General features: G+C 45.1%; 1 protein-coding gene across 1 annotated transcript in view; it reads left to right on the plus strand.

The window, feature by feature from the left end:
- The first annotated feature begins 10,400 nt into the window (after nt 1–10,400).
- Nucleotides 10,401–22,902, plus strand: part of LOC140699571 (uncharacterized) — a 37,644-nt gene continuing 25,142 nt past the window's right edge. The window contains exons 1-2 of the mRNA XM_072972226.1: nt 10,401–10,425; nt 10,579–10,752. Coding sequence (XP_072828327.1) covers nt 10,414–10,425; nt 10,579–10,752 — 186 coding nt within the window. The 5' untranslated portion in view covers nt 10,401–10,413. The remainder of the gene's footprint in view (nt 10,426–10,578; nt 10,753–22,902) is intronic.

The following is a 22,902-nucleotide window of genomic DNA, read 5'->3' on the forward strand; positions in this document are numbered from 1 at the left end:
GGGGTTTTAGGGGGAACAAAGTATTTACACTGTCTTATTGTCCTCGTTGGAAACCTTGGCCCCGTCGTCAGAGTCAGCGGCCTTGAACGGGGGTTTCACGCTGCGTTTCATCTGGCGCTGCCACTTCCACGCTCTGCCTTTAGCACGTTGCTTTGCCTGTCAGGGTTGCCACCCTTTTAACTGTAAGGTGAGGAGTCTGGAGTGGATGATCCACCCCAACTCTGCTGTTTTGCAAATTTCTGATTTCGTATTCAGATGAGGCTGGGATACACCTAGAGCAGTATAAACCAGGCCCTACCTCCTGCCTATTGCTGGGGCATCCCTCAGGCCTGTGCCTTCTACTCAACCCTTTACTGATCCCAGCTTTTGTCAGGAGCCCAAGTGCCTACCGGGATGGCAGGGGACTTGTCTTTCGTGGTCACGGTGGCCAAGGATTCTATTGGTTGTTCTGAAACAACTCTTCCGAGATCCTCCACCCACCCCTGCTCAAACCTAATGACAGCCCTACGGTTCCTTTCCTAGGAGGAGGATCAATCCATGGTGCATTTTATGACAATCCTGTCCCCAGGAATGCACGGAAGTTTATCAGCTGAGTGAGGGGAGGTGCCTCTGTGTCCCTGTATCTCTGTCTGCTCACAGTTCGCGGCCACTGGCTACTGAACAAGAAAAGTGCTATTCACCATGTTGTGTGTTTTCCAAATGTGTAGGTGATGGTCTTGTGGCTCGTGCATGGGCTTTGATTTGGGATGGTGAAGGGCTTATAAATACCTCATCAACATGTATTCGAGATGGCCTGTTGCCACACAGATTTGATTCATGAAGGCGTCAAGCCTGCACACTGGTTTGGAAACAACTTGGTTTTGATCATTCACACTGCATGCATGACTCGCTGCTAATCTCTGGGTGTTTTTTTCATTTCAGATTTATTCACTCCGTGTCTTGCTTAAGCTGAAAAATACATTTGTTTCACCAGAATATCCTCTGATTCTTTGTTTACACACATCCAGTTTTTTTAATTCCTTTAAAAATGATTCTGTGTTTATAATGCCTCCTAATTTCTATCATCTCTGTGTTGCCAGTGGCCTGAGACATGCACCAGATTTGATGCCGGAACTGTTCCACCAAAAGAAATCCCTTTGTCGTAATATCTTTTGAGGAAAATATTATTCTTTAAGGCTCTAACAGTAAGTCGTAGAACAAAGCATGGAACATTTCTTGTAGTTAATACATGTTCATGCAAAAATAAATGATATTTTCATTAAACAATGTTGATTTTAATAACTTTTACAAATGTGAACATTATTATTCATAATTTAAGTAACCAGATAAAACCAGTTATTTACTATGAAGATTGAAAACTATTTACACAGTCTCTTAATTAGAAGTAGCTTTATTAGAAGACTGAAGGGTATTTAAAAGATGGAAAAATACCCATGATGACACCATCATTTTTATTAACTAAATATCAAGAACTGTGCAGGGTTAAGATTTAACCCTCTGCAAACTGCCAAGTTAGCATGAGGTAGTTTGTGGATGCTGCCAGAGGACAGGACACTCCCCCAGGATCAGAGACAAAGGACTTCCAGCCAGCACAGCAGGCAGCCTGTGGTTCAAGTTCATATTGGTTCCTGAGTTCCTTTCCTATTGCTGTTGTAACAAAGGACCACAGACTCAGTGGCTTAAAGCAATACACATTCATCTTCCCACTGTTCTAGGGTGCAGAAGTGCAAGGTCAATGTCAGTTGCTAAAACCAACGAGTGGCCAAGGCTAAGTTCCACACCGAGGCTCTTGGGAGGGATTCGTCTTCCTACCTTTCCCAGCTTGCAGAGGTGCTCACACTACTTGGCCCAGGGCCCTGTGTCACTGTGACCTCTGCTGCCACTTTACATCCCTGTCTCTGACTATATAGATATAGAGGAAGAGTCTTCTACATCTGGTATGGACCCTTTTTCCTAAATGGACATTGTATCCCTATTTATGTGCAGATGAAAACCCCTTCCCTCCAGGGTGCGGTGGCATCAGCTCACAAGATGACCACTCTGGGCTTTAAGTGTCCTCTTTGTTTTGTCATCAGGGAACTTCTCTCTCCATAGTTAGCTCTGTATTACATTGTTGTTATATTTTACCCAGAATTACTGAAAGTTTTACTTAAAAGAGATCCTGATTAGCTCTGTTTACCTGTTTCCAGAGCTGAAAGCTTCAGTTCTAGAGTATCTGTTTGATTTTTCTTAAAAATACATTCCAGTATATTTCTCTGGTGAAAGTCTCTACCCTGTTATCTATTCTCCCATCATTTCCTTATTTTCTTGAATATATTAAAAGTATTTTATAGCCTTTATTGGTAGCTCTGATGCCTACATCACCTGGGGGTTTGCATCCTTTGTCTAATGCTCCTTATTCTCATGTTATCTGTCATATAGTCTGGACATGTTGCATGTCTAGAAATTCTTTATTACATGGCAGACATTGCAAATGAAAAATCCATGTTATCTTCCGTGAGAGCTTTTCTACCTTCCCGTTAGGCAGACAGTGTGAGGGACTGATCATGTCACTCCAATCAGGCGCTGAGGTGGATCAGGACTAAAGTGCCTTTTTTCTTAAAACAGCTTTGAGGTATACTTGGCAAAATAATTTTCACACGTTTAAAGTGTACAGCTTAATACGTTTTGACATAAGAATATCCCCAAGAAACCATGACCACACTCAAGACAGTGAACATACCCATCACCCACAAAGCTTCTCTCCTGCTTTTTGTTGTCCCTCCCTCCCTCCCTGTCTCTTCCCCTGGGAACCATTGATCTGCTTTCTATCACAACATATTGGTTTGCATTTTCAAGATCCTTATATGAATGGATTCATGCATTATCTACTCTATGTTGTCTGACTTCTTTCATTCAGTGTAATTATTTTGAGAATCATCTGTGTTGCTGTATTAATAGCTTATTTGTCTTATTGTAGAGTACTGTTTAGTGCTGAGTTATTACTGAAGTGTTTAATGTGAGCAGTGTTTGTATAGACCATCATTTCTTTCTGCATTTACTTCTTGATGGATGCATGGGTTATTTACAACTTGAGCTGTTATAAATAAAATAGCAGTGAATATTTGGTTACAAGTCTTTGTATGGACATATGAGTTTCCTTTCTAAAGCACCAGATGAGGAATGTCTGGGTTATATGATACATAGGTGTTTACCTTTTTAAAAGAATCTGTTAAAGACTTTTCTAAAATGGTTGTACTATTGTAAATTCCTCGTGGTGTGTATCAGTTCTGGTTGCTCTACTTCCTTGCCAGCACCTTGTAAGGTCAGTCTTTCTAATCGTATTCTTTCTAGTATGTATGTGAACTAGTATCTTACTGTGGCTTTTAAAAGTATTTCTCTAATGACTAATGACATCTTTAATCAGCATCTTTTCATATGCTTATTATCCATCTGGATATCTTTACTGAAGTGTGTTTTCTGGCCTCATTCATTCATTCAGGTGTTTGAATTATTATTGAATTTTGAGACCTCTTTATTCTGGATCAGATACAAAGAGAGACCTTTATCAGATTTATGATCTGCAAATAGCTTCTGTCTATGGCTTGTCTTTTCATTTGCTTAGCAGTGTTTAGAAGAGCTTTGAAGAGTCTTCATGTTGACAAAGTTCACTCTATCAGTTTCTTTTTAAAATAGATGATACTTTTGGTGTCATAGCAAAGAAATATTTGCCAAACCCAAGGCCGTAAAGCTTAAGCCTATGCTTGTTCTCCTAGCTGTTTTATAGTTTTAGATTTCCTATTAAGATCTATGATCCATTTTGAGGTAAATTTTGTATATTTTGTGAGGTGTGGATCAAAGTTCATTTTTTTTGTGTGTATCACTATCTAATTGTTCCAGCACTACATGTTGAAAAGACCCTTTCTCCACAGCATCCTTTTTGAGAATCAATTGTCTGTATAAGTGTTGGTTTAGTTCTGAACATTCTATTGTGTTCCATTATTCTATTTTCCTGTTTTACACCAACACCATAATTTCTGATTACTGTAGCTTTATAAAATAAAGTCTGAAAATCAGATAGTGCAAGTCTTCCAACTTTGTTTTTCTTGTTCAAAGTTGTTTTGGATATTTGGATCCTTTGAATTTTTATATGAATTTTAGAATAAGTTTTTAAATTCCTTACATCCTGTTCTGCCAAAATTCCACCCATGTCTTTGGCCGTCTCCAAAGCCACATTTTCTGAAGAAGTCTCTCTACATCCCAGGTGAAAGGAATTTCACTTTTGTCTGTGCTCAAATCACATTTGATAATATTTGATTACATTTAATCATATTTGGCTATATGTACTTGTCTGATCTTTCCAGCCATATAGTAAATCTCAAAAGATTAGGAATCTTGACTTGGTTCCCTCTGTGTGCTGAGAAACTAGTTCTATGCTTTGCAGGAGTGAGCCCTGCAGTAAGAGGTATCTGCAGCACACATCTAGCTCATTGCTTGAATATTGTCAAGGAATTCTGCAGATTTAGAATTGTTTATTGATTGTTGTCTCCAAGACGGCTCAGTCTTTTTTATTTCTATTGCTACTGCTGCAGTTTCAAAGAACAATGGACTAATTATTTTCCAAATATCAAATCATACTCTAATTGTGTTGTCACGCAAGTTATGTGCTGCTGTGTCTTAACAACCTGCTTAGTGTTCACAGGCTCCTTCACTCATGGAACATTTGGGAGAATGTCATATCCTTAGAGATAGCAATGCTGACTTTGGCGACCTGAGCAGCAGTATCTGAACTCACTCCTGCTGTTTTTCCAGTGTCCCCTCTAGCCCTCCTCCAGCCCTCCATGGGGTGCCCTGCAGTTCTGCCCTAGGAAAGCCTGTTGCTTCTCAGGAAGACTTCCCTATGAAACATAATCATGTCCTTCTTGTGGGGACATTCAGTCCAGAGACCTGAAAGCAGGGGAAAATGTTTAGCCTGCTTTTGGTAGAACCTAAATTCTTCCATATTTGTTAGAAGCAATTTCAATGAGGAAACTGTTTTGGCATCTAACAAATCAGCATAAATGACTGATGAGGAAGATCAGCTTCCCCATCCCACTCAGTCATCATGTTGATGTGACACTCACATTGGCAAACATTTTCTCCTATGAGCAACGTAAAGTTCCAGACGTTATGAATGGCTTTTTGTTTTTATTTCTTAGACTTTCCACATTCATTGTGTCTCGTGAGATTATATGAATCCTGCTTATTGTCAACCCAGCACTAAACTTTTTAAAAGGATCACATGTTTAAAAGGCTAGTGGGCAATTTTTTAGAAGACAGAAATCCTTAGATTTTGGTCCTAGAGTTGAATCTTGGTTAGTGGTGAATGAAAATTCCCGTTAAAATTTTAAATTCAGTGATATAAAGTCTTAAAAATAGTTAAATATTAGTCAATTTCATTAAACACTATAAGAGTTATTTACCTTTAAGCCTGTTTCTGGGGCAATTTTGCAATGATTCCCTCCCTTTATCGATTCCCTCTTTATCAGAATCCTTGAGAGGCCCCTGTCATCATTGTCACTATCGTCATCATCATCATCATGGAACTGATTCTTCTGGATGATTCTAGGAAAATAAAGAGATGGATGGGATTATGAGTAGGACAGTGTGTGCATATAGAATAAGAACAGCTGTCAGACATTAGATGCAAGATACCCATTTCATTTAGAGAAGAATGTGGTCATGAAATCCTGATGTGGTGAATGAAGGAAGCGGTGGGAGCAGGATAGTCAATGGAAAGGAGGAGGAAGTGAGTGAAGTTGAGAGCATAGGTCCTTGGTTAGTTGATCAGCACATTGGTGAGAATGAGAGGAGTGTGATGGCAGAATCATGTCCCTCCCCGGCCACAGGGTAGCCACCTGTGACATGTTACTGTACATGGCAAAAGGGTTGACAGATATTTTAGGATAAAAATCTTAGAGGATTTCTGTCTCCTAAATTGTCTATTAGTTAGCCTTTTAAACCCATGATACATTATTAAAGATTAGTGCAGGGGCACAAATAAAAAGGATTCATATAATCTCACCAGACATACTGAATGTAGAAAGGATAAGGAAGAAAAACAAAAAGGCACTTATAAGTGCCTTGAACCATAAATTGCTCATGAGAGAAAATGTTACACAAGGTGAATGTCACAGCCACATACATACTGACTGAGTGGGATGGGACAAGGGGATCCTGAGATGAGACAATAGGGTGAGTAGCCCGGATTGTCCAGGTGGGCCCAATGTAATCACAGGTGTCCTTAAAATGGAGGATATTTCCCAGCTGAGTTTAAAATCAGAGGGAGGTGTAGCGATGGAGCAATGTTCAGAAAGGCTGCTGACCATGAAAATGGAGGAAGTTGAGGGGCACAAGCTATGGAAGGTGGGTGACCTCTGTAAACTGGGGGAAAAAAAAAGGAAACATTCTCTTCTAGACCCTCTAGAAGGAAGGAACCCTGCTGGTACCTTGAATTTAGCCCAATGAGAACTGTGTTGGATCTCTGACCTACACAGCCATAAGCTGAAAATTCTGTGCTAGTTTAAGCTATTAAGCTTATGGGAATTTGTTACAGTGGTAATAGGAAAATAACATAGTGAGCGGTAGTGTAAGGGATTAAAGGTGTAGGATCGGGTGTGGAGAGAATTCTGACATTTACACCTAAAAAACAACCAGGTGAAGTGGGAAGGTGATTTAAGGAAGACCTACCTGGCAGGGCTGTCAAGCAGACTGGAGCGAGCGAAGCCTTGGAGTTAGAGGAATCAATTAAACCTCTACAAGGAAAATAAGAAATAAAATGTAACAGGGCTTCAGTGTTAGTAGATGTAGGAATGGAAATGGGTAGAGAGATATAAACATTATTTTGAAATTAGCTACAGGTTTGATGACTGCATGTTTGGGAGAGTTAGCCGATGTGTGGATTGAATGCATCCCCTCAAAATCCATCTGTCGATACCTCATCTCCCAGGGTGATGGTACAGGGAGGCGGGGCCTTTGGGAGGTGATTAGTAGGATAAAATGAGGTCATGAGAGTAGAGCCCTCATGAATGGTATTAGTGTTCTTATACAGGGCCCCAAAGTGCTTGCTTCTCTCTCCTCTCTGGGCCATGAAGATAGTGGGAAGACAGCCATCTTCGAGCTGGCAATCCTCTCCCAGATACATTGACCTTGAAAGCCTCAGCCTCCAAACCGTAAGGAATATGCTGGTTGTTTAAGCCACCCGACCCACGGTAATTTGTTACAGAATCCCAGACTGACGAAGACAGTGGAGAATGCCACTGCGTTTGGCACTGATTGCCTGGAGAATGCTGAAACCCAGGGAAGTGGGCAGCACAGACGTTTACTCATTTAATCCTGCCAACACTGTAGGGGATAGAGTCAACATATTCCTCGCTATTTAAAAGGTAAGGAAAAAGAGGCACAAATAATAACAACGACAACGACAACAACAACAACAATAACAATAATTTGTCCAAGATTCACACAGAACTCCCTGGAGGGAGAGTGAGAATTAATACTTATGCAGGCTGGCCCCAGAGCCCCTGCTCATAACTAATAAGTCAGATCACCTTGCTTATTGGGATCAGTTTTTTCAACTGTGATATGAGTGTACTGTGTCCAGTAACTTATAATTTCAAAATACCTCACTGTAAGGGAATCATTAGTTGCAGGCATTACAAACCACAGAAAGCTAGACATACAAAAATAACTTGTTAGGGCAAGATAACCAATAATGTTTTTAAATATTATACCTGCTGACCCTTTGCAATAAAGTGTTTATTTATAATTCTGTCTGGCTACAGAATAACATCATAATCCTGCATGTGGCTGGTGGCTCCCGTGTTGGACAGCACGGGTCTAGAGAATTTAAATAACTTGCCCAGCCTTGCCCAGGAAGCTCGTGGTGGGATCAGAACTATAGTCTGGGACTGTTCCTTCCTATCCAACAAGTCCCTCATGGAAGTTTAGAAGCTTCTCCTTTGGTGCCCAGATGTCTATCCGTACTTATGACATCTTGTCAGGTGCCCCGGCCTGCTCCTGAACATCAGCCAGAACCCACTTCTGCTCTTTTTTGGCGAGGTAATACCTTCTAGCAACTTTCATTACCTTCTTGGCATCAGTTCTTACCTGGAAGGGTAGTGGCTAGAGATGGAAATGTGTCCACATGACAGGTTTTTCAAAAATATAGTAGGAGTGGTCAAGAGAAGAAAACCTCAGGAATACGAGTGGAAGCATGTCATTTAATATACCAAATGCATACTTTCAATGTATGTTTGTGTTTCCGAGTCCAGGCTTGTTCTACTCGTGTATTACAGGCCAACACATCAGGAGACAAGGATTTGGGGCAAGAAAGAGCGGCTTAAATTTGTAAAGCCAGCGGAGAAGATGGTAGACCAATGTCCTGGAGAACCATCATCCCAAATCTGAATTCAGGCTCTTATATTAAAAAGGGGAAGCGGGAATGCTTGGTTGTTGCAAACTTGGTGTATGAATTCTTTGTTGTTAGAATCCTTTGTTCTTGCAGCTCTTCACCTGGGTCAGATCCGTGTAAACCTCCAACAAGCAAATGTTATTTTCTATTCTGTATCTTGTTATCTTTATACGAATGGAAAAGTGTTAATATCCTTCAAAGTCAGAGCCTTGAGAATAGGGTCTCCTGTATATTTCAGGATCTAGGCTACATTGTTTCACAAAAGGTGCAGAAACAACAAGACTAAGCCTAGGACACAGGGCACAGGGTTAAAGTCAAAGGAACAGATCTAATATGGAGTCAGATTTCTTCTTTCCTATTTCAGTAGTGCCATGGGGAAGGCACTTTGGGCAGCTTTCTGTAGGGTCCTGGAGGCTTTCTCTCTCAGCCTCTGTGCACCTCTATTGAAAACCGGTCATCGCTATTGGCCTGCTGGAAAACCACTCCGCCTGTTTTGCCCTGAAGTTGTGTTCTGTTTATAACTCATCTCTACTCCTTGGAAAACAACTCAATAAAGACTCAGTTGGTTTTCCACCAGCCCTGGGCAGGGGTGAGGGATAGCATGTTATTATTTTATAAAAAAATATATAAAAGAAGTTTTAAAACAACACTGGACACATAGGAGAGAGACAAACAATGCTTCCTGGCTTAAATCAAAAGTGATGACTCAGTGAGTCTATGGCTGCTGTATTTGCTGAGCTAGTTACTCCTTTGCTCCATTACACATTTATTTTAACTGAAAAAGAAATATATGCATATGGATAAAAAAATTCAAACAGAGCAAAAAATACTCAAGTGAAAGAAGTTTTCCCTCATCCTCTGTTCTTACACGCCTCCCTGGAGATGCCAACGTTTACAATCCTTTGTGTGCTTTTCCAGATATGCTATGCACGTTCCCACCAATGTATGTAAATTCCTTTAAAGTTTTACTTATTTTTAACTTAAAGGGACTTAAATCCTCAAGTGGCTTCTGCCACAGTAATAGAAAAGAAGAAATCTGACTCCATATTAGATCTGTTCCTTTGACTTTAACCCTGTGCTCTGTCTCCTAGGCTTCATCTTGCTTGTAAAACAATGTTGCCTAGAGCCTAAAATATACAGGAGAGCCTATTCGGAAGGCTCTGACCTTTAAGGGTATTTAACACTTTTCCAATCATATAAAGATAACAAGTTGCAGAATAGAAAATAACGTTTGTTTTGTTGGAGGTTTACAGGGATCTGACCCAGGGAGATAGCTGCAAGAACAAAGGATTCTAACAAGAAGGAATTCCTACACCAAGAAGTTTGCAAAAACCAAGCACATAGGAAAGCAGCCTGAATTCTGACTTGGGGAGATGGTTTTCTAGGACATTAGTTTGTCATCTAGGTCTACAGAAACTTGCTATTCCATGCCCCAACACTTGGTCTCCCAACTTACTGGCCTGTCCTGCACTGAGGAGAATGAATTTGGACTCAATAACACTTCTACCTAACTAGCAAGCTGGGTACTGGGACTGAGGGCAGCTCTCCCACACACAGGGGCCTAAGGTGAGCCCTTGATTATTCCCAGAGGTTGGGGTGTGGTTTACCCAGGAGGGATGGGGACTATACACCAACACTCAGGCAGTCTGCTCCTTCTGGGGCTCTGACATTTTACCTCCCGCTCCCTGCCAGCCCAACACTTGGGACAGTGGAGCTAAGGCAGAGATCGTGCCTGCCTGTTTCCCAGCGTGTAAAAGGGGAATATGTACTCTTCCCAAGGTAGTTCTGAGAAACAACACCTGCGGGTGCTTGGTTCCCGGAGCAACAGTAAACCTAGCTCCTTGTGGGGGCAACGGGTGTGATACCCGTAGGGTTTCTGCAGAGACCTTAGCTGGAGGGCTGGGCCAGGGACGTAAAATATGAGCTGTGGGCAATGACGGGTTAGAGAAGGGTGTATAGGCAGGACTGCTGCCTCCTTCGGGATGCCCCAAGAGGTAAAACGCTTTCTCCCCATCTCTGCTACTCCCCTCCCAATTCCAGATAACTGCCTTCTCTCTGCTCCTCCTGTCCATGTGTCTCCCTCCACTTTTCCCCTCCTCCCCTCCTCCTCCCCTCTTCTCCCTCCCTCGGTTCCCCTTCTCTCTCAGGACCCAGAGCAGATCGATGGCCCTCCTGCGCATGCGCAGTCGCTGCCAGCTGGACCGCGGTTTGGAAGCTCCAGCTCCGAGCCTGGGATCGGCCCCAATGGCTTCTCAGCTCTGTCGCCCTGTAGGCCTTTGGCTCCTGCCTGGGGCCGGGGCCTCTGGCTGTGGAAGTGCAAGGTGAGGGGATATCGGGAAAGGGGTGAGGCGGCTGCGGGAGGGCGGTCGGCGTGTCACAGCCCCCCAGGGCGCCAGTCAGCGTGTGTTCAGCTGGATTGCTCGGGCCAGGCCCCTCTGCCCGCGCCACCTGCCCTGGCTCACCGGCCACAGCTGCCCAGGGCCAGGTGTGCCCCTGCCGCCTCTTGACCCAGCCGGGCTCCCCTCAGTCCGCGGCTGGCGTCCCCTTCCCCTCTCCCTCCCTCGAGTCCTCTCCTCCCGGGCTTCCTCTCCTTGGCCGCCGACCCGTCCCCACCACTGGGCGGGCTGTGTCCCGGGCGGGCGGGGTCTGCACACCCGGACGGGGCGGGCGGCTTGGTCTGGGGCTGGGGCTGGCCTCCGAGCGGGGCTGCAGCCCGCGTCCCCCACCCCGCTCTCCCTGCCCCGCGACCCCGGGGCTGCCTTCCTCTCCCTTTCCCGATCCCTGAGGTCAAGATTAGCGGCGTGGGCGCTGCTCCCTGGGCTGAGAGCCCGCGGCTGTAACGCCCAGCTTCTCCTGGTGGAGTCGGGAAAATGGAGCAGCAGTGCTGAGGGAGCTTCTGTCTCCTTGATCAGTATTTCTGCCCCAGGTAAGTACCTTGAACTCTTTCAGGTGTTATGATGGCGGTGCTTGTTGATGTAACGTGTTTTTATACTGAGAGGAATTACAGTGGTGAAAGCAGGGCTTTGTTCAGTTAAAAATGAGCTGAAGGCATGAGGCTGTCTCATCCTCCATCCTTCACTCTCCCAGGGTGAAACGTGAGACCGTTGATCTTAAAAAGATACTTATAGTCCCTAACTAGTCCAGCCCAGCTATTGTGTGTTAACAGGAACAGCACAACCCGAGGCGTTGGAGACCCAGTGACACTGCACTCCTAAAGAGCTCCTGGCAAAATCTGGTTTGTTTTGTTTTGTTTTGTTTTTCTTTGTTTTTCTTAAATTGTGGGACAGACTAGTAGTATAGAGGGAAAAATAATTGGCAAGAAGGATTTTTTCATATAACAGCTTTATTGTGATATTGTTCACACACCATGAAGTCCACCCACTTAAATGTTACAATTCAGCAGCTTTTAGCATATTCACATTTGTGCAACCATTATTATTCCAGAACGTTTTCATCACATCAGAAAGACCAGTTGAAATGCATGACCTATCCACCCCTTCCCAGTGGTGGTTCTAAAGAAGTTTCTTGGCTGTTCCTGACCATAAATTAACTTGTTACATTCCATGAAATATCTAGGAGGAATTCTAATCAGAATTGCAATGAATCTGTCTATCAAAGCAGGAAGAATTAATGTCTTTATGGCATAAACTTCTTCTACACATGAATATATCTGGGACCCTATCTTTTCATCTATCCAGAGCCATGCCTATGGGAAATCCTCATTAATTCTTGGGTTTGTGAATGATGAGGCTCAATACATCATTAGATGCAACTGTAGCCTTTCACTGAAGAGAAAAGTAACCTCGTAGAAGCCAAGTGATTCTCTGATGGTTAGAATGAGTGACCGCCAGTGCTGGAGTGTTCGAGTGGACTTGGTGCTTGCAGAGTTCTCCACCACCTACAGCTAAGGGGATTACCGTGTTCTTTTACTTTTTTTCTTATGGCGTTGCTTTTATTTTTACTTATTATATAAAATTATTTTTTATTGAAGTGTAGTCAGTTTACCATGTTAGCTTCAGATGTACAGCAGAGATTCAGTTATAAGCTTATGCATATGTTTATAAATGTTTTTCAGATTGTTTTTAGTACAACTCATTACAAGTAATTGAAAATAGTACCCTGTGCTATATAGTAGGTCCTTGTCATTTATTTTATATTTATTAATGTGTATCTGTTAATCCTCCCTTTCCTGCCTGCTAACAACAGTTTGCTTTCTATGTCCATGAGTCTATTTCTAGCAGCACCGTTTTTGCTAGCAATATATGCTGGTTGGCTGTTTTCTGTTTCAGTAATTCCATCTTATGTGTGGGCGTTTTTCTTCTGGTGGGCCTGTGTGTGGTGTGCACACGTGATAATAGAGACCTGTATTTGGGAGGACTCCAGGCCTTGTGTAGTCCCTCGTATGGAGCGCCCACTGAACTGATGCTTGAACTTGGAAGAAAACAGTAAAAGTTGGAATTTCCACCATGGTTGAGACTTCCAGGTTTCTATAACCTGTTTAGCCCACCTAAATTTTGGCTGCACCCATACTGGATAATTTGGTGGAACTTCATTGTATGGTGGTATAGGGACAGGGCCTTGTATGCTTCTTCTCTTTCCTTTTTCTAACAGTCATTCTCCTGGGCCTTCCAGGTACTCCCCCAGAAGGGCCCAGGGCTGGCTTGGTGCTGCACTTAGGCAATATTTGTTAATAAGTCCCTTTCCTCATCTCTTCTGAGCCTCCATTTCCTTCTCTGCACAATGAGGGCTTAGACTAGATAAGTGCTTTTCAGTTTCTTTTAAAGCCATGTTTCCTTTGAGAAACAGAAAATGCAAATCTCTCCTCCCATCCCAACCCTTTAGATTTTGACACGTCCTCCAAGGAGTCACATAGCTCTTTGTGGTAAATTGATGTGATTGTGATTCCACGTGGCACAGAAAAGACTCTTCAGAGATTGATTGCAGGGAGAGGGCAGGAAAGGGGCAGTAAGTCACACTTTCTTGTGTGAGCACTGGAGCAAAGGCTTGGGTTTAAATACGGTGTCTGATGTGGCATCTCTCTAATCTTGCACAATGTGATAAACCTCTATCCCTAGTTTCTTAATGTGTCAAGTTGGGGTGGTAATATTTTAAGGCTTTTGTGAAACATTATACACATAAGCCATTTGTGTCTCTGTAGATACAAGACCTGCTAGAGAGTCGGAATTTCTTTAAAAATACATATATATTGTCCACAGCACTCTGTCTGTGTGTATTTTGAAGTTCCTGGAGGGTGAGGGTTGAGTGTAATGTCCATTGTGGGACAGGTGGCCCATGGGTCTGTGTGCCTCAGATTTCCCCCTCCTCCCCAGTCCTCTTCCTCTCAGTCCAGGATGAAGTTCCCTAGTAGATTTACACAGAGGTCTTGTGGAAATGGCTCTTCATTTTATTGTTTCACCAAGAAGGGCTGCCATCATGATCTCTGTGGCCAGGTTTTGGTGACCTGAAGGCTATGCAATTGGGGATTTCTATTTAATAAAAAGAAAAAAAATTACAAATACAAAATTAGACCTAGGTTGGTGGCAGGGGCTTTTGAAAGTGGGGACCATTAGCTTTGTTAGCTTCAGGTGCAGTGGCCTCTGGCCACAAGGACACATCCTCATGCTCTGAAGTTGGAGGGACCAGTGGGTTCAGTGGGAATATTTACTGAGTGCATCTCATGGGCTGCGCATTGTCTTAATTGTACTGTGTGTTCCTTATTTGAGACAGTGAGCTCATTTAAACACAATAGCCTCTTTAAAATATTAGACTTTTTATTTTTAGATGTAATGTAGATTCCCATGTAGTTGTAAGAGATAATATGGAGAGGGCCTATGGACTCTTTGCCCAATTTTCTTTAATGGTTCCATCTTGCAAAGTTGGGGTACTATTCATTCGTGACTCACTAATCCTTTTAGGTTTGTGTTATTGCCCTCATTTCTATTTATGAATAAACTGGTGTTTAGAGAAGCACACAGGTCTGCCCAGGTCAACCACGTGGTTAGTGTAGATTTGGGTGGAATGTGGGCTTGGCATTTCCAAGCAATACCATTATGATGGTCTGTGGCAGGGAGCAGCATTCATTTTGCTTGTTTATTCATTCATTCAACAAACATTTATTGAATAAACTCTGTGGTTCAGATGCTTTCATAGGGTTATCTGATTCTTCAGCAGTATGGAGAATCAGGTAATATTTTCTTTTTTTTTTTTAATATGAGAAAAATATCTCTGAGAGGTTATAAACTCCCCAAAGGAAAAATAGCTCATAAATGAGGGATAGTACACTTGTACAGTTCCTTCTTCTTATGCAGGTGGTACCCTAGGCATTTTACATCTGCATAATTCCATAATCCAGATATATTCTTGTAAGGCAAGGAGTTTTTTTTTAATTGAATTATAGTCAAGTTTACAATGTTGTGTCAATTGCAAGGTGGGTTTTTTTTTTGAATTTTGAATTGAGAAAATATTTTTTGAGGGGGTTAATTAAGTTTATTTATTTGTTTCATTGTTCTAAAATGAGGTACTGAGGATTGAGCCTAGGTCCTTGAACATGCTAAGCACATGCTCTACCACTGAACTGTACCCTCCTCCCCAAAGCAAGTTTTCTTACCCATTATTCTGCACCTTAGGAGTTCAAATAAATTGGAGTTGAAATCCAGATATTTTGATCCTACTATGGTTCTTTGCATTATATCCTGCTGAGGGGTGGGGAAGCAGTTCCTTTATTCATTCCTTTATTCAGCAGTTTTGAGCACCGACTGCATCAGGGCCTGCCTAGGTGGTTGGAAACAGAAAACAAGAAATGACCCTTTTCTGCAGGGGATGGAAGCCTAGACCAAAAGCTGGGCAATGTGATCTGAGCTTCAGTAGCCATGTGCAGACGCTGAGGACAAACTTATCCACGATTTGCTTGGACTTCCCTTGCCTTCTGGCTGGTGCACACCAGGTCGCTGCAACCCAGTGAGGCCCGCAGCCCACAGCACAGTATGTACATCGATTTACCCTCCCTTCTCGGCAGGGACTGCAACATGAGCGCCCCTGACTACGTGCAGTGTGCTGAGGACCACCAGACTCTCCCCGTTGTCGTCCAACCCGTGGGGATCATCTTAGAGAATTTCTTTTGCATCTATAATGGAATCTCCTTGGTGAGCCAAATCAGCCCGTGCGGCTCCCAGTGGGCACTCTGTATCTACTATAGGTATCACTATGTGCCCGAGAATGGATGGAGTGACTCCCAGACCCACCGCAATGTCGTGGGCCTTGTCACCATTACCAACTGCCTCTTGGCCAAGACCTTCTAGAAGCTCCATGCACAGAGGAGCTGTATGGCACCACGCGCTATGACTCTCAGCTCTTTGTCTTTGTGCTGTATGGGGAGGTGGCCGAGCAGCCGCGCACCGACGTGGCCTTCAATCTACGAGGACTGCAGGCTGGTGGAGAAGAGGATCGACGACTTCACTGAGTCACTCTTCATCTTGCCCAAGTCCAAGTGGATGGATGGGGCCCCCGAAAATTCTGGGGAGAAGACCCCCCTCCTCTACATCCTATTTGAGTAGGAGGACATCGTGGGACTGGACACAGACAGCAGGCAAGTCAACCTGAAGGCCGGGCCACCCTGGCTGTGTGAAAGATTGCTTCCCTACATCCAGAATGGGATCAGCAAGGAGGAGGGCTGTCTTGTAGCCAAGGCGGGAAGGAGGTGCAGCCCGCCGGTTTTCAGACATTTAAAAGTAAATCTGCTTTTGTTTCAGAGAGATACTTTTAGGGTTAGTGTGGACACTTACTCCCCCTTTTCAGCCAGGAAACTTGGTGGGACCCCTGGAGTTGCTGTCCAATAGAGTAGCCACAGCCACTGATGTTAGGAGTGCTGGGGAGGAGGCTGGTCTGAGCTGAGATGTGCTGTAGGTCAAATGCACATCAGACGCTGAAACTTGTCTAGTAAAAAGAATATAAACTATCTTGTTACTTTCTATATTGATTACATGTCAAAATGATAGTATTTTACATACAGTAGAATAAGTAAGGTCTGTTCTTAAAATCAGTTATTTTTTTTTTTTTTTTTACATTTTAAACGTGGCAACTGGGAAACATTATTTACATGACTCTCATTTCATTCCTGTTGGACAGCCTGTCCTGGGACAGTTTCATCCCTTCGCTTATAGATGAGACTCTGATTCCCGAGACGCAGAACGAGGTGCTGGTTGAGCTCGGGGTGGAGCCGGTGTCTCCTGCCTCCCAGGCCCAGCACCAGCACGGCTCAGGCCCTCTCCCCTGCCTGACAGCCACCATACCAATTTAGGACATCAGAAACACTGCCAGGGGCATCCGAATGAGCTCCTTATGCAGGGAAAGGCGTGTCACGGAGAATGGAACAGAGCAGGGAAAAATTCGTCCTCACTTTGTCCCTGTGATTATGGCAAAGGCCCCACTCTGCCTTGGAAGGGCAGACGAGCTCTTCTGGGCTGCCTACCCCCTCACCCTCTACTATGTTTCACTGTGTATCTTTCAAGCTGTCCCTCGGGCAGAAGAGGGTGAGATGTCTTTGCCGAGAGGTGGTCCCCCTTTACTGGGGAGATTGAGGGGAGCTGTGTCCCCCCCGGCCTGCGGTCTCGGGCCTTGAGTCTCGAGAGCGTTCATGGCGGTCCCACAGGTGACGGTCGGAGGACATGACACGTGCTGCCGGGCCCGCTGTGCAGGAGGGGCTCTGTGATTGTCTGATTCTAAGGTCAGATTCTCCTTTCTTGTTGTTGGTAAGATGGAGGAGAAGATGCCAGAGAATTGATAAAAAGAAAATCCACACCAGTCCTGTGAATGACAGACAAAGGGGATCCGTGTCCCACCTGCGTATGGTGCCTGGCGGGCTCTGGATTAATTTTCACTTCCTCCCCGGACATTCCTCTATGGCTTAAGGAAGGGGAGAGGCATGTCGTGGCCATGATCTGTACTTGTCCTCACATGGTCCTGTGATCTACATGCCCACACTACCCTTCTGCTCCTTGGAGATGAGGTGTCAGGTTTAGGAAACTGGGCACTGCTGAGGGCATAGCTGCCAGAACCGTGCTACACCAAGGCTGGCTCCGTTCACCTGACCTGTCACCTCCTGTTGAGTCCCAAGGCGTCATTCAAGGTAGGCGCATCGGTGCAATGTAAGCAGGGACCACCTTCTCGCCCTGGACAGACTGGTGGGTGAGCAGTGGAAGCCCGGAGCCCTGCACCAGCCCCCAGGCCAGTGCCTCCTCTTTCGTCAAAGGAGGCACTGGTGACATTTTTGCTCAGCAACTGCTTGGCTTTGAGTCTGCAGACCCACCAGAGAATGCCAGATTGTTTTTGCCTTTTGAAGTCTTCCCTTGGGATTTGGTGGAGTAGCTGGATGTGTGCTTAGCCCATAGTGGTTGACACTGTCACCATTGTTTACCCAGAACCTCGTGTACCAGGCATGGCTCCAGGCATCAAAATACAGCAGCGCATTAAACCTCCCTCCTTGTGGGTCTGTCTGTTTTGGTACCACAAGGGCTCAGCCAGCATCTGAACGTCAGTGAGATAACGCGGCCAGTGAGCTCGGGTCAAGCACGTTCTCCTCCAGTCACTTTTACTCCATAGTTGCTTTTACTATTCCACAGTCATTAATTTTTTAAACAATGCTTTGGTTCAGGAGCAGAACCTAATTCTCCCCTGTTCCTCTTGGTGGGAGTGAGTAACATTGTCCAGCTTGAAGTGTGAACACATTTTGTAGCCGCTGTCTACACGCAACTAGGTGAAGTTTTGGTTTGGGGCGCTGACCACGTTGGGGTCCCCCGGCAGCACTGCTCCCCTCAGGCCCCTGCCTTCCCTGGATCAGGAGGTGAGGGTGGGTCTCACCGTCCCCGCGTCCCTGTCCTCATCACACTCACGTAATTTCTTGCAAATGCTGTCAGTTATTTTTGTTCTTGTGTGTTTCTTATTTTCGCTTTTCCTCTTTTCCTTTTTCTATTTTCCTTTTTCTCTTATACCACCCTGTGAGCATGTTGTTGGGTCTGAAAATGTGGGCTGTGCACACCCTGCATTGGAATAGCCAGATCGCCCTCTGTGCTGTCTCCATCGCTTTAAAAAGCAAAAACTTAACAGTTGCCATGATTCATATATTATCCTAGTCATCTTCTTATTTTCTAGTTTTTTGGAATTTTTGCTCTGTTAGCACATCACCCACTGGAGTTTGATACCTGTTAAAGTCCTTGCTTTGAGGAACCTGTTTGTTCCTCCTTATATTTGGTAACAAATGCTCTCTTACTAACTTTGTTTATTTGTTTTGAAGAAGAGAGATGCGAATTGATTTAGGCGGCTGCTGAGGGATTGTTTTCATGAAGTATTTAAACTTGGAAAGTCAAAATCTGCAGCACCTTGCTTGATTCTGGCTTTTACACAAACGTGCTCGGCACACGGTTCCTGGCTGTCGCTGTGTGACGTGCGTGACGGTGCTTCCTGGCCGGCGGTCACCGGTGAGGAAGTGGCCGGCTCGGGGGTGAGCAGCTGCAGTGGACTCTGTTGGAGGAAGCAGTCACCAGTTTTTTGTTTTTCTGGTTTTATTTTTGCATTCACCTTCCCAGAGCCATTTACTTTATTTTGCATTCATAGAGGGGCAGGAGCGGGTCTAAAACCATGCCACTCTTTTGTTCCCTTTATGAGGCTGGTTTTTCTAAGTATCAGGAAAACATTGCCTTGTCCTAAGGAGCTGGTTCACTTGGATCTGGTGGACACAGGGACCGCTAAAGGGGACCGTAGCTTCCTCTCTTCTTCAGCCAGTGGGTATTCAGAGCCGGGTCTGTGGTTTGCCTCAGCAGCCGTGCAGGCCTCCCTGCACCGGCCTTTACTTTTACCCCTTTTTGGCAGTTAATAGCTGACTCTGTGTCTGTTGCAGCTGATGTCCACCACTGACGGCCATGTCGTTATTTTGCGGTAGTGAGTCTCCAACACCCCTGTCAGCCGTGAAGGGACCTTGCATTCTCACCCCGACCCTGTTTCATCTCACCCAGGGGAAGGGTTTGGCCACCACCGTCATGCTGGACATGAGGCCTTGTTTCTCCTTTCATGCTCTGGTCCAAATGTGGACACTTCATCCTTCACTGACTTGGTCTCGCTTGAGACAGTCCAGACTTTCTGAAAGAGTCCATCACATTCTGGGGGGGGGAACAGAACAAAAGTAAGAGTCGCAAGTAGGAGTCAAGGCTGTCTGGGTTGGCAAATGCAGGCTGGGATCTGTGATGTCTGGTCTGTGCCCTGGAAACAGGCCTTTCCCGTGGCTCCCGAGAGAAAAGGGGTTGGAGCGAGAACAGACTTGCCTGGGTTCCTACCATCCTCATCTACTCACTGACATGAGTGTCAGCTAACTAGGAGCTCCCCCAAACCTCGGGCCCTTCAAAGCTCAGACCACGGGAGATCCTTGAGTCCCTTCTCCTGGTCCTTCTTTGTGAGAATCCAGTGCCTTCTGAGGTGACCGGCAGCAGGAGATGCCTATCCCTCCAGGGAACTCCCATCAGAGGACTGTGACTCAGTGCACCTTGCTGTGAGCTTAACGGTTTCCATCCGTGCTCCCTGCAGAACCAGACTTGAGACTGGCTTAGCGACAGAAATGACAAGACTGATTCCAGGGCAGGGCCAGGTGGAGGGAACAGTGGAAATTGAATGTGACCTCAAAAACCTAGGTGGGTGATGGGGCTGTTACTAAAATGGGGAGCCTGGGAGGTACCTGCCAGGAATCGAAGTCTAGAGTAAATGGTGGTCATAAGGCTTTTTTTTTTTTTTTGACATAAGGCATTTTTAAGATGCCATTTGTCATCCAGGTTAGGAATTCCAAGAGGCACTCGGGTCTATGAGCCTGGGGCTCAGGTGAAGGAGCCGGACTAGAGATACACGTTAGGATTCGTCATTCTTAGCTGGTGTTCACAGCCGTGCAAGTGGATCAGCTCATCTCAAGAGGTGCAGACTTTGGCTGGTGGGGGCAGGGCTGTGCCTGGTTTGGAGGAAAGCCCAGACCATGCAGCTTTGGTGTGTCAGTCAGCGGCGTTTGTGATTTTCAGAGCAATGGCATTTATCCTTAAGGTTCTGGGGGGTGGGCAGGGCCACCCAGGAAGAAATCTGAAGGGAGGGTTTTGGCCACGTGTGCTCATCTTGGGACGATCCAGAGGCTGCAGGGTCCACAAGGGGAAACTCCTCAGAAGCTGGAGTCACAGTGGGGAGTTGGGAGAATGTAGTCACACTCTCCTGTGAGGAAGGGAGGGAGGCCTCGGGAGTCCGCACCCTAGCGGACTCTCTTTCCCACGAACAAAAGGCAATCAGACAGATTTGAAGTGAGAAGGGATGGGCGCTGGGAGAGGAGCCAACCTGGAGAAAGGTGGTTGAACAATTCTGGAATAGTCTCCCTGAAAAATAGAGTTAAAAATACCCAGACTCTTAAGAATATTGATAGTGACTGGGGAGGAGGCAGTTGTTTTTCTGGCCTCCTAAGGGTAAGGTATGTATCCAGGGATACACAGAAGAATCGGGCAGTCTGTTCCGGGGGCTTCACCCGTACCAGGGGGAAAAGTGCAAGTTTAAAGGGGGAGAAGGGCAGCTGAAGGAAACTAGTCAGGCCCCGTGTCACGTACCAGTCGGCCGCCCTACTTGCGTGTTGCATTCACATCCATGCCTCCCAAATGGACGGTGGCAGCCCTGTTTTGAAGATTGGGAAGCCTTCTCAGAGGGGTTAAGGAATTGGTCCATTTAGCGGCTAGTAAATGCTGTAGCAGGATTCAAGCAGGGCCTTGTCAGACTTCAAGGGCATGTTCTCTCTACTAATTCCGGTACCCCCCCGTTGTACCTGAAATGGTGAAGTGAGTCAGTTTCGGAGCCTTTCAGAGAAAGTACACTTTAAGTGCCTCAGGACTGTTGCACAAAGCTCAGTGTTCTTTGATGGTTCGGAAGCACCGCAGTGCTTTTTGCTCCACAGATGTAAGGTCTTACTCTTTTGACGATGGTGTGGTTGTAAATGATGTACAGGTGCAAAACCACACTTAGCAGCTTCTGAAGGGAAACTCTCCAGTTCTCCCTTGATCCGCTTTCTTCCACGGGATGTAACTGTGCCGCAGCGTAGGCCTGAGCTTTCCGTATGGAGTGAGGGTTTGATATCCAAATTAAACATAAAACAGTCAGATGGAGAAAATCGAAGATGACAATATATTTTCGGGTTTCATTAGACAAGATATACTATCTGTTAATGGCCCATAAAGCGAATGAAATTGAGTACAGAACATTGCATTTCTTACTTTCTACTGAGAGATGTCTTCCAACATAAGATTCTCTGCTTTGGAACTTCAGCTCTGCCACTAGGGCGCCTGTCATTGTGTTGGTGTGATTGCATTTACACAGTGCATGTAATCTGGGCTTCCTTAGCCCCAAACACTCCAGTGCAGAATCATAGGCTGCAGCCATCACTTAGTTATACAAATACTTCTAAAACTATATGATACCAAAAGAAAATAAATAAAAATAGAGAGAGGGAGATTGCCTTTATCAAAGTTCCTTTGGATTTTAACTGCAAAGTGTTGTTGAGCAGCTCTGGTTTCCTTTGGATATGAATATATACATTTCTTTGCATGTAACTTGGATTTTAGGCTTGAACACCAAGCTCTTGTTTTCCATGAGCCACAAAAATCATAGCCAAATGACACACCTATGAAACATTTTATCCTTTTTATCTGAGACAGAATCCTTGAATTTGGGACTTGAGCTGTGATTTTGCTGTTTGCTCTTCCCACCCCTCTTGTCAACTCACTCCTTTTTCCCACGTGGCCTCCAAGAGTTCATGGTCTCAAAGGAACAGGTGGACAAATACCAGTTGGTCGCCAAGAAGTGCTGCTGTAGACGGAGCCCAGCCAAGAGCTAAAGGACATCATCAGGGAGGACTTCCTGGAAGAAATTGGCTCTACATTCAGTTCTGAGGACAGAGTAAGAGTCAGCCATGAGAAGGAATCAAGAGGGTGACTCAGGAGGCAGGAGCAGCCCGGGTAGAGGCCTGGAGGCTTGTGGGGTGGGGACTCGGGGAGACTGCCCTGTGTGGTCCAGGGTGGTGGGTGACCCTGCTTTGAAGGACACTGGAGAGGGCCTAGGGGTGGAGGGCTTTGGAGGAGCTTGGTTTTTACTAGAACTGACACAGAGGAGGCAGTGAATGGTGTCAGCAGGAAGTGACCCTTAGGAGAGCAGCTCTGCCTGTCCTTTTGAGTCCCACCCCTTCATTCTTTTATTCATAACACACGCAATTCTGAGTGCCTAGGGGAGAGGGGGTGGACCCACAGTAGTAAGCAAAATGTACTTGCTTCTTGAGAGCTTAGCAGTGTCAGAAGTTGACTTAGATTAAAATGTTCTATTAACACAGCAGGGCACCTAATCCAAAGTGCGGAGGTTGGAGGGAAGGAAGGCTTCCTTGACAAACAGTCAAAATGAGCCTGGAGGCTAGTGGGAAG

Source organism: Vicugna pacos, chromosome 11 (assembly GCF_048564905.1).
Source record: "Vicugna pacos chromosome 11, VicPac4, whole genome shotgun sequence".
Taxonomy (NCBI): domain Eukaryota; kingdom Metazoa; phylum Chordata; class Mammalia; order Artiodactyla; family Camelidae; genus Vicugna; species Vicugna pacos.